Here is a 12,677-nt window from a genome sequence, read left to right as displayed (position 1 = left end):
TGGCAGGCCCCAAGAAGTGGTCAGAACAAGCCATTGTTGAACATGTAGATCTCCAGACTTCTTAAAGCTTTCACTCATTATAATTTTAATAAAGTAATTGTTAACCTCTTAATCAGCCCAAGTTGATATTGAATAGATAACTGAATCATACAATCACCTTTTGTTTTAGAGTCTCCTATTATTGGTTTAACAATTCAAGATAGTCCCTCTAGGAAAATTTGAAGACTAGAGGAGGCTTTGATTGCTAAATGGAAATTCTATGTCTGAAACCTCACCTGCCAGAATCACTCTGGTATTAATTAATGCTTCATAAATGGGTGGATACTTTGCCATGGATTCAGGCCTATCTATAAAACAGACTCTGAAACTCAACCTCTTCTATAGTCTAGGGAAACCCAGTCTATAGGTGCCTGGCTCTTGAGGAATGCCATTCTTCCTGGTTATTTAATAGTTCCATCTGTTATAGGGAAACATACAAAAATCGACTTTGATAGTCACTAATTTGGTAACAGAATATATTTTTTGGGAAAAGAATATTGACAATTTCTTCTAGTTGACTATTCTACAGGTAGCACAATTGATATGTGAAAGAGGCTTAAGTTTCAAAGAGGATATTCATCTATCTAGTTCCAAAGAAGTGTGGATCTGGCAAAATGGTTTGAACCTGGAAAGCACAGAATTAACCACACAAAAGCTTGCCCTTCTAGAGTTAAGACCAATGGAGAAAATTTGCTAATGCTTTCCATTGCATATGCATATTTCAGAACCTATCAGAAGCATATCCTAAAAACCCAGAAGGAAGCTGTTTAAAAAATAGTAGCAGAGGTTGGAAAGTGTGTCTAGTTATCAATCTGAAATTTAAGTTGTGATCCTATATTGTTCTGGGCACAGGGCCATATGATTACTCTTGCCAAACAAGAAATCCTATGGTCTCCTCTTCGCTCACAAAATCTGACTGGCTCCAGTTTCTTACATCTGGTTTCCTGGCCTATGGTGAATCAAAGAAACAAACAAACAAAAACAGCAAAAATAAGTCACATAAGCTTCAAATTTTTTGGACTTGGTGTGGGCCCAATCCCGTGTAAATCACTGTATCTTGATGACTGACTGACTAAATGTATTTTCAGATGAAAGGATCAACTAGAGAAGTTAAGGGCTACCAATTTTATATTTTTGTTATGTGTGAGAAAGAAAGCTTGCTCTTTTCTTAAATATTCAGTGATTCTGAGTGTCTCATTTTATTACAACATTGAATCTGAACTAAGAGAGAACTGGCTTTAGACTTTTGTCCATAACAACTGCTTTACTTCTCTCCCATCTTGATCTCCCCAACTCTTTAAATCTTTCCAAAGAAATTTTGTATCACAAAAAACTCCATCCTCTACTACCAATCCTATAATAGCTTCATCCCTTCAAGTTAGGAAAAAATACAATTCTCAAGTTCTTAAAAACTGATCCCTGCTTACAAACCAATTAAATATTGTCCAAATAACTATTCCAATATCTCAAAATATTATCCATTATGCAAGCTACCTCTTTTCTTGCACATAGTACATGCCTAATAAATGACAATTTGAAAGAGTTTTGAATTAAAACTAGCAGCTATTTCCTCCAAATATGACTTTCTTTCTTAAACATATAGACCTTTTCTCATTATGAGCAATTTTCCCCCTCTGGGCTTCACTTTTCTCTTTTACTTATAAGAAATATGAATATTGAAACAAATGATCTTTGAGGACACTTCTGCCTGTAAATCTATGAAGCTAAGGTAGGAAACAAGGAAAAAAGGAGTGACAGGAAACTTCTCCAAGAGTTGAAAGCCAGAGATTCACTGCCTTCATATACTTTTCTTTAATTTTCCATCCATCAAAGAAATAAATAAATAAGAAAATAAATCAATCAAACAAACAAACAAATACATAAGTAAATAAATATGAAAATTTGGTTGTATTGCTGGCCATAAGATGTTAATACAACCTGCCTCTTGAAAATAATTTATATTATTTTCATTTGCATATCCTTTGTGCTTACTTATCTATACACAGCTTTCATTCCCCACCTCAAATAGAATTGTTATATCCTTTAGGAAAGGCCTTATTATTGTAGCTGCTATATTTTTTGTATTCCTAGCAGTTAACAGTGTCTTACATGGAGTATGTAATTGTATTTTTTTTTAAATTGAGTTGTTTGTGAAATGGAAGTCCTCTGTACATAAAATACACTATTGCCAATTAAATTTCTCAATACTTCTAGTTACAGGAAGCAAAGCCAAGATGGCAAAATATAGGTAGCAACCCAGTAAAATTCTTCTAACATTCCTTTACAATCAGTTTTGAAATAGCAACTCAAGGCAGAAGTAGATGGTGCAGTAGATAGAGCACCAGCCCTGAAGCACCACTATCTGAGTTCAAATCTGGCCTCAGACTCTTAATATTTATTAGTTGTATCAATCTAGGCAAATCACTTAACCTCAATTGCCTAACCAATAAATAAATAAATAAATAAAATAATAGCTCAAATAAAATTTAGGCATAGCAGGGCCAACAGACAATTCTGGGGTACCACCTTATACTGTCAGAAATGACAAATGCTAAAGGGGAGTTTAGGGAAAATAAATATATTAATAAATTGTTGCTGGAGTTATAAACTAGTCTAATCATTCTGGAGGACAATTTTGAACTATGCCTGAGGTTATTATTCTGTGCATATTCTTTGATTTAGCAATGCCATTTCTAAGTCTGTATCCCAAAGACATCAAAGGAAAAGAGCCTAAATATATAAAAGTATTTATAGCTACTCTTTTTATGGTATTAAAAATAGACTTTGAGGAATTTCTTATCAAATTAAAAAATAACTGAGAAAGTTGCCATGCATGGTCGTGATGGAATAGTATTGTGCTATAAGAAATGATAAGAGGAATAGTTAGCTAAAAAATAGGGGGGAGGAGACTTCCATAAATTTATGTAAAGTGAAATGAGAAAAAACTGGAGATCATTGTGCACAGCAACAATAAATGATGATCAACTAGGAAATACTTAATAACTATGATCTTTACAATAGTCCAAAACAATATCAATGGGCTCATGATAAAGAAAATGCTTTCCACTTCCAGAGAGAGAACTCATGAACTCTGAGTACAAACTGAAACATGGCTTTTTCACATTTTTTATTTTGTTTTGTTTTGCTGTTTTTTTGGTTATATGAATGATTTGGAAATATATCTTTCATTATTTTGTGTGTTTGATATTACATCATTTATTTCCTCAATGGGCTGGGATGGAATGTGGGAGGAATGGAGAGAATTTGGAATTCAAAATTTACTAAGAAAAGAATGTTAAAAAATAAATAATTTTTAAAATTCTCAACACTTTAGGGAAGATATTTTAAAACCCATATTATACTAATCTATATTCATTAGGATTGCAATCAGCCTAATTATTATTTTACATACCAGGAAGTCTATTTTTTTCTTTTTATTTTCCTTTGGGAAAAAAGAAGGAAAAACAAAGTGGATCAATATTTTAATTGGATTTCTATATATCAAAATACAATTTAATTCATATATTCACAAAATGTTGAATATGTCTTGAAGTTGAAGCACTGGTATGATAGCAATCTCAGGGAACTGGGGCATGTAACTTTATCCAGGCAGAAACCCCCAGAGCCTTAAACAAGATGAAACAGAAAAAAAAAAAAAGAAAGAAAATTGGACAGAAAAGGCTAAAGGAGAGACTGGCTGAATTGATCAAACTGTCTAAGTAGGCAGGCATAAATGATCTCAATGGAAGCAAATTACTGAACTTTGTTCGATTTAACACAATTGGAGAGAGAAAGAGAGACAAACAAGTAGAAGAGAGTTAGGAATATAAAGAAAGTATTGGTATAGCTGTGTTTGCACAACAAAGAGTCAGCCTGGTACAATGCAAATAACAAGGCATTTGGAGTCAGAAGATCGGATGGGCATATTTGCCCATCTAATTACCACCTATGTAATCTTGGGCCAGTCACTTAACCTTTCTAACATTCAGCTTTTTCTTTTGCAACATGAGGGGATTGCAATATATACCTCTTAGGGTCATTTCCCACTTTAAATTACATCCTATCTTATAATCTTAGTTGACTTTTTTTGGGGACATTTATTTGGCACCACTTAGCTGGGGATATATTCATTCCAGAACAATAGCTCACTCAGTACTACTTATTTGCTGTGCTGAGCAGAAACTTTCTAATAATACATCTGAACACATTCGGGGGATATTAGTTTCTGTTTTTAAAACAATCATTGCTGAAGAGTTTCATACATCAATACACTGGACTCTAAGGGGATAAATCCTGTTGTTAATTCTATTTGCTATACATACAACTAAGATCACAGTGCACCATTTAGCTTTCTTCTAGTGTTACCCTTTGACATCTATCAAACTTAGAAGATTTTGTGAATTTTCCAAAATTTCATGATGGGCAGGAATTTAAATCTCTTGAGTTTTTTTTTTAATTTCTTATGTATTTTTTTCCTCTTTTGAGTTCATTTAAAATAAGCTTTGAGATACATCTCAAAAATGGGGGAGATGAAAATTAATTTGCACATGTATCATTTCCCTGTGGTCCTTCAGAAGTACCAACATTTGATCCAAATTCTACAGAATATCTTCAGTTATGAACTTTCTTGATCACTTCATATTGTATTTCATTACATTACTCAATTCATCTTTTAACAGAATTAGAGATGAGAATGGAATGGCCCCTATGACATAAAGTCCACCCATTGTTTGTGTGGGGTGCTGATACTAGACTGAGTTGGACTTTCTCTTGGGTTTACTGAATGCCAATAAATGGCCTGTGTGGGTACGCTATTCACTAAAGATTTACTTTTTCCTTGACAGGTATTGCATATCAACTCGTAGACTATAAAATTAATTGGACTTTTTTGTGTTTTTTATTTTATCTTTAATTAGATGTTTGCCAAACTACTGCGAACATGGAGGAATGTGTACTCAGTCCTGGACCACCTTTTATTGTAACTGCAGTGACACAGGTTACACTGGAGCCACTTGTCATAACTGTAAGTAGGCTTGAAAAATATTCAGAACAGATTGTTATGAATTTTAATAGGGGATGTGGTGGAAAAAACCTGTATTGACACATTTATTAGTATTATTCAGTCAATCATGGTTTCAATCACAGAGTGTATATTATGTGCCTATTATGTGCCCAATACTACTATCCTAGCAACTTTACAGAGTAATATTATTTTCATTCTCAAATATAGTCTTTGCCCTCTAAGAACCTACATTATAATTGGGGAAACAAAATTATTGTGTACAAATAACTAAGAGCTTAATTAAATGCTAAATTATATGGTACTATATTAGCTTTCAGTATAATGAAAGTTCAAAGAAAAGAATGAATCAATGTTCATTAATTAAGCACCTGCTCTCTGTCAGGCACTGTATTAGATTAAGTTTATAACTACAAATGCCAAGAGTTAAGACTAATGTTGTGTGCTAAAGGCTATGTAGAGTTATACAATTGTAGGAGAAAAAAAATATTGAAGTAAATGTTGTATGGGGACACAGGTTTCACTGTGTTCTCAAATACCTACATTCTTTGAATAGCTTTCAGGTGTTATACCAGGTGCCCAGGAGAAATGGAAAGAAAATAGGAAATTTCTCTGCTTTAGTAATAAAGTAGAACAATCATTTATTTTCTTTTGAGGAATAATATAAAACATCCTGCTAACACTTAAAAGGCTCAAAACTACCCTAGTATATTGCTTTCAATACTGTGTTGCCTGTGAAGAATTGCAAAGCACAGGTGATGAAAAATGATCTAATAGTCAATATGAGATGCTTTGGAAAATTCATATTTGGCAATATCTCATTAATATCACATTGTCAACTAAATCTTAGGTAATCATAAAATATCAGCTGTGGAAGGGACTTTTGAGTCCAACTCCTTCATTTCATGGAAACCCCTTGGCACTTACTTATTTCTTTGATTATATTTACTTTCTCACATCCTCAGAACTACATCCATAGGGCATATAAACACACTGTTTTCTTATTTTGAACCTTGTTATGTCTATAGTTTGTAGCATCAAAGACAAAAGATGGATTTTCTTATTAGAACTTGTGTCAGATTCCAAGACAATAGAGTAAAAGTGATGTTAACTTAAAAAATTAGATCCTTTTAATGATAGTCTTTTATTTATGTTAATGAATGAAAACATTTTACTGGACATAGCATAATAGAAATTTGTATCTTTCCTTGTTTAAGTTCATGGAACTTTGTGATGTTGGACAATATACTTTTCTCCTCTAAGTCATAATTGCCTCTTTTTTTTTTTATTCATTTTTCCAAATTATCCCCTCCCTCCCTCCACTCCCTCCCCCCCCCCATGACAGGTAATCCCATACATTTTACATGTGTTACAATATAACCTAGATACAATATATGTGTGTAAATACCATTTTCTTATTGCACATTAATTATTAGCTTCCAAAGGTATAAGTAACCTGGGTAGATAGACAGTAGTGCTAACAATTTACATTTACTTCCCAGTGTTCCTTCTCTGGGTGTAGTTATTTCTGTCCATCATTGATCAACTGGAAGTGAGTTGGATCTTCTTTATGTTGAAGATTTCCACTTCCATCAGAATACATCCTCATACAGTATTGTTGTTGAAGTTTATAGTGATCTTCTGGTTCTGCTCATTTCACTCAGCATCAGTTGATGTAAGTCTCTCCAAGCCTCTCTGTATTCCTCCTGCTGGTCATTTCTTACAGAGCAATAATATTCAATAACCTTCATGTACCACAATTTACCCAACCATTCTCCAATTGATGGACATCCATTCAACTTCCAGTTTCTAGCTACAAGAAAAAGAGCTGCCACAAACATTTTGGCACATACAGGTCCCTTTCCCCTCTTTAGTATTTCTTTGGGATATAATCCCAATAACAGCAATGCTGGGTTAAAGGGTATGCACAGTTTGATAACTTTTTGGGCATAGTTCCAAATTGCTCTCCAGAATGGCTGGATTCTTTCACAACTCCACCAACAATGTATTAGTGTCCCAGTTTTCCCATATCCCCTCCAACATTCATCATTATTTGTTCCTATCATCTTAGCCAATCTGACAGGTGTGCAGTGGTATCTCAGAGTTGTCTTAATTTGCATTTCTCTGATCAGTAGTGATTTGGAACACTCTTTCATATGAGTGGAAATAGTTTGAATTTCATCATCTGAGAATTGTCTGTTCATATCCCTTGACCATTTATCAGTTGGAGAATGGTTTGGTTTCCTATAAATCAGGGTGAGTTCTCTATATATTTTGGAAATGAGACCTTTGTCAGAACCTTTCCTTTTAAAAATATTTTCCCAATTTGTTACTTCCCTTCTAATCTTGTTTGCATTAGTATTGTTTGTACAGAAACTTTTTAGTTTGATGTAATCAAAATCTTCTATTTTGTGATCAATAATGATCTCTAATTCTCCTCTGGTCATAAATTCCTTCCTCCTCCACAGGTCTGAGAGGTAGACTATTCTTTGTTCCTCTAATCTATTTATGATCTCATTCTTTATGCCTAAAACATGGACCCATTTTGATCTTATCTTGGTATATGGTGTTATAATTGCCTCTTTTATAGGAGAACCTGCTTTATATATATCCAAAGTACTTTGCTTTTAACTAACATTACTACTCTTTTTAGAATGGAGAATGGGAGCTTTGTATACAGGGCATTATCAAATGCAAAAGGTTAAAGTTTAATAAAGTAGTCTTTCTTCCCTTCAGATCTATAGATTTTCTTTCCTGGAAATAATCCCGTTGGTTTTCCAGAGCCCTATGTCTAATAATAATTTATTCCTTGTATTTTAATCCATCTATTAGGCTAAAAATGCAGTTTCTCCCTTAAATTTATGAACAATCCCCCCCCACCATCACCATCCAAAGTTGTCAAATTGAGAATTAAATGGTGTAAGTGTTGATTTTCTTTTTTTTTCAAATTAAAGATTTTTTTTATTTTTAAAATATATACAATTTTCAACATTCCCCCTTACAAAATCTTGTATTCTAAATTTTTCCATCCCTTCCCTCCTCTCCATTTCCTAGACAGCAAGTAAACCAATATATGTTTAACATGTGCAATTCTTCTATACATATTTCCACAAATATCAGTCTGTACAAGACAAATCAGATCTAAAAAGAAAAAAAAAATGTAATGTTCTGTTCTCTAAATTGTAATTGTTCTCTGGAACAGATTTCTTGGGGAGCTTCTGGAGGCAGCCTTAGTTTCAGTTCAGTTTAATAGTCCCAAATGCAGCCAGAAGTTAAAGTCCAACTCCTTTATTGCCTCTTCCAAAATCTTATCTCCTTCACATGGGGCTCGGCTAGTTTTCTGGAGGCCTTCCTCTCTCCTTGGTTCCTGAGAGCTCTTGTCCAAATATCTCTAGCCAGCACAAAGGTAGAAGTGGGAATGAAACTTGACTCTGAATCTCCTGGAGCTTCCTTGAAGTTCTCCCAAAGTTCTGAGAGCTTAAGTATACACCAATCATTATATCACAAGGAAGCCATTATTTGTTGTAGGATTAAAGCAATGTTAAATTAGATTTAACCATTGTCTCCTTAATTCTACTCAGTACCTTGTTTCAAGTTCTGTGCCATAACATCTCCTTGTAGGGTCAGATCAATCATACTGAACCATGCTAAATTAAATAATTATTGTCTCTATTCATTCCAGTGATTTAGTGCCTTGTAAGAATCCTAACATTTGTTAAGCACTAAACATGTGTTATGCATTATAAAGTAGTTGCTACTGAAGTTGATACTCATATAAACTCAGGAAACCTTTTTGCCAAGTATGAAGGATCTGGTGAAAATTTATTTCAGAAGTTTTGCAACTTGGGGTGCTGTTGATTTTTAGGAAACTGTTTTGACTATTGCATATTCAACATGACTTTCAAAATGTGTTTCAGATGCAGAAAATGATATTTAATTAGGCAGTACACTCCAGGAGAATGATGACTCTTCCTTCTGAATGTTTTCTATCAGTCAATAGCTATTTATGGTTTATCTGCCCTTTGTTTAGCACTATATGGGACACCTAAAATTGACTGAATGCTTAGCCACCAAACTGACCCGATTTATCAGAGTAAATATGTGCTAATGAATGATTTATTATCATTTTGTATTTCCCTAAAAATTTGTGAAGTGTCTTGACCTCAATTTCATTCCCTTTTAGGATAATCAGGCTGCCCCTTTTCCAAATGTCTTCATCTTGTTGTCTGCCCTTGTTAATCTCCTGTCATGGGCTAGTTTTTCTGACATCTTAACAGCCTCTTAGCTCACTTTTCAGTCAGGAAAGGGGATGTCAGCTCTCATACTTTCTTTCCATCATACACACCAGATATAGAGTTTCTCCTGTCAGGCAGTCAATAGTTGGCTATTGATTGGAAGTCCTATCAGTTGTCTGGCTATGAAGCACTATAGTAACTGTCACATTAGAAATCATAATATAGCACAAAGCACGTGTAATGTCTTAACAATGCTGCCTTTGATATAGGTGGAAATCTTTTACCTGGGAAGAGGGTTAGTAGCTAATGAAATATTGGGGCAGATTAGGGGGCATCTAGCAGCCAGGAGATTTTCTGAAAGTTTTGCTCTTGCTGCTTAGCTCAGGCTAGTTAATACCTTAGTGTTATAAGGTTTTTATCCTTGTGGATATCATGGCTAGTTTTTCTTTTCAGCTGAAGAGGGTTTAGCAATCTTTTTGGTCCCAATTTCTAACAATAGAGCTTCTCAATTTGTTCTGCATTTACTGACCCACATAAAGTAAGAGAAAGAAAAGAGAAAAAGAAAAGGAAATGAGAATGTAAGTGAATAACTTGATGAGAAGAAAAAGGAAAATGATAAAAGAGAGGGGAGAATAAAAGATTCTTAATTAGAGGAATATAATATTGAATGACAATTATATTAGTTGATAATACCATACCTATGGTTTTTTTTTTTCCTAATTCCTTTCTCTCTAATTCATCCTCCATACAATTGTCTAAATAATCTTCCTTAAGTAAGGTTTAATCATGTGTATCTGCTTCAGAAGATGTAATGACTCCCTTAGCATTTAGGACAATGTGCAAATTCCTCTTTTGTTTTAAGTCCTATGCAATCTGACTCCAGCTTACCTTTTCAGACATATCAAAGTATTCTGCATTCTATATGAACTAGTTCTCTCCTATAGGTTTGATATTCTGCTTCTAGCCCACAAACTTTTGCTTAGGCTATCCCCCTTTGATGCAATAGTTACCTGCCTTGTCTCAATTTCATACAGTGACTGGTTCTTTTTTGTCTTCCCATCACAGAATTACTTTGTATTTATTTTACAAACATTTTAGACATATCAATGTTTGAATATAGTATTCCCAGAGTAGAATATAAGTTCCTTAAGGATCAGGACCATTTTGATCCTGTCTTTGTTTTCCTAGGGCCTATTTTAGAAGGGCCTGTTTCAGTCATGAAAGTTCTTAATATTTTTATATTGAACTGAATTAAGTTGAATGATTTTTAAGTGATTTAGTAAAATAATATTTATTGCATAAAAGACTATACAAAGTGCTATGATCATTAAAAAAAGGTTTTTGCTCTTAAGAAACTCACAAGAGAAAATAGTACAAGCCAACATGAACTCAACTACTGACCTCTGTGATGTAGAGTTTAAATGATTTTGTCATTAAGGAAAGGAAGAAAATCGTGTAGGTTAGACAAGTCAAGAAAATCCTCATGAAAAAGATGAGCTAGGAACTTTGCCTTGAAGGATGGTTAAGATTTTACTGAAACATAATTGTCAGGAACAGGACTTTTAACATGTAAGGCAAAACAAAAGCATAGATGCAGTAAAGGAAATGTTTTATGATGAGACATTGGAGACAAGCATAGCAAGAATGGATAGAATGTTATCAGGGACTAGAAGAAATAAGGGCCATGTACTCACTTTAGATCAACTTGTTTCCATTGAAGAAATTTAAGAAATTTTGTATTAACCATTGTAATCTACTTAATTTTTTTTAATGACTAAGATTTCAGTAAGTCAAATTTAAAATATTTATATAGGGTAGGAAACTTGTATGAAATGAAATAATAAATGGCTTTGTTTCATATATCCTAGAAACAACAGTGGGTCCCAAATCATGAGATAATAATTAATCGAATTTAGTTCTTGATATTGACTAGTTTTGGAAGCCTACTAATATTTGTCTTCAATCCTGAGCATAAACAACAAATATTTCTTGTTCACCTCAATCAACAGAAGGCTAATTGCCATCAAATGCAATACCTCAGGATCTCTGAATGTCACATTGATAAAAAGTGTTCTGTAAACCACAGAAGAAAATATTGAATATATGAAGACATTTCCCATTATTGAAAGCTAAGGCATAACTTTCATAAATAGTAATAAATAATTTTATATAGCACTTTAGAATTTACAGCAAGTTTTTTTCATAGCATCTTTGTGAAGTGGGAAGTATGATTACTGTATTATTTTGGATACAAGACCCATTTAAAATAAAACAAAACATAAAAGCACATTTCAATAAGACTTGTACCAAAAACTCAGTGCAGGTTAGAATCAATAATATTTTTCAGTAATCCCAAGAGATCTCATTTTTAAATAAGAACTATGTTCAGGCAAAGGCATTGTTCTATGTACAGAAAATCAGGACATTATTCCTAATTTTTACATGAAAAGACTAGATTAATATAGACTAAGGACCTAAGTTACAAGTGGCCAGAGCTCTGATGTTGAATTACTGATATTGAATCCAGATAAATGATTTGGATTTTAAATCCAAAAATAAATATAAATTTTGGAGAGAATGTGGAGAAACTGGGACACCAGCGCGTTGTAGGTAGAATTGTGAATGGATCCAACTATTCTGGAGAGCAATTTAGAACTATGCTCAAAAAGTTATCAAACTGTGCATCCCCTTTGATCCAGCAGTGTCTCTAATGTGGCTGTTTCAAAAAGATCATAAAAAGGGAATTGTTTATATTAGTTCTTTTGTAATGGCAAGGAATTAAAAACTGAGTGGATATCCATTAGTTGGGGAATGACTGAAAAAGTTATGGTATATGAATGAATAAATGAATAAGTTATTATTGTTCTGTAAGAAAGAATCAGCAGGATGATTCCAGAAAGGCCTGGAGAGACTTGCATGAGCTGATGCTAAGTGAAGTAAGTAGAACCAGGAGAACATTGTACACAGCAACAAGATTATGTAATGATCAACTGTGATGAACTTTACTCTTTTCAACATGAGATAATTCAGGCCAATTCCAATACACTTGTGATGGAGTGAGCCATCTGCACCCAGAAAGAGAACTCTGGGGACTAAATGTGAATCATAGCATAGTATTTTCACCTTTTTACATTGTTGTTTGCTTGATTTTTTTGTCTTTCTCATTTCCCCCTCTTTGATATGTTTTTTTTTCCCCTTATGCAGCATGATAAATGTGGAAATATGTCTAAAAGGATTACACATATTTAACCTATGTTGGATCTCTTACATTCTCAAGGAGGAGGATGAGGGGATGGAAGGGAGAAAAACTTGGAGCACAAGGTTTTGCAAGAGTGAACATTAAAAACTACCTTTGCATGTATTTTGAAAATTAAAAACTATTG

At 33.6% G+C, this 12,677-nt stretch overlaps 1 protein-coding gene across 3 annotated transcripts in view; it reads left to right on the top strand.

Annotated features, from left to right (window-relative positions):
• The window catches only part of CNTNAP5 (contactin associated protein family member 5), a 949,942-nt gene that overhangs the window by 515,725 nt on the left and 421,540 nt on the right, over positions 1-12,677 (top strand). For all 3 annotated transcript variants that reach the window (XM_074301761.1, XM_074301760.1, XM_074301762.1), the window contains exon 11: positions 4,956-5,062. In XM_074301761.1, the coding sequence (XP_074157862.1) occupies positions 4,956-5,062 (107 nt within the window). The remainder of the gene's footprint in view (positions 1-4,955; positions 5,063-12,677) is intronic.

Source organism: Sminthopsis crassicaudata, chromosome 3 (genome assembly GCF_048593235.1).
Source record: "Sminthopsis crassicaudata isolate SCR6 chromosome 3, ASM4859323v1, whole genome shotgun sequence".
Taxonomy (NCBI): domain Eukaryota; kingdom Metazoa; phylum Chordata; class Mammalia; order Dasyuromorphia; family Dasyuridae; genus Sminthopsis; species Sminthopsis crassicaudata.
The sequence above is the reverse complement of the archived record's forward strand: the minus strand, read 5'-3'. Positions and strand labels throughout refer to the sequence as shown.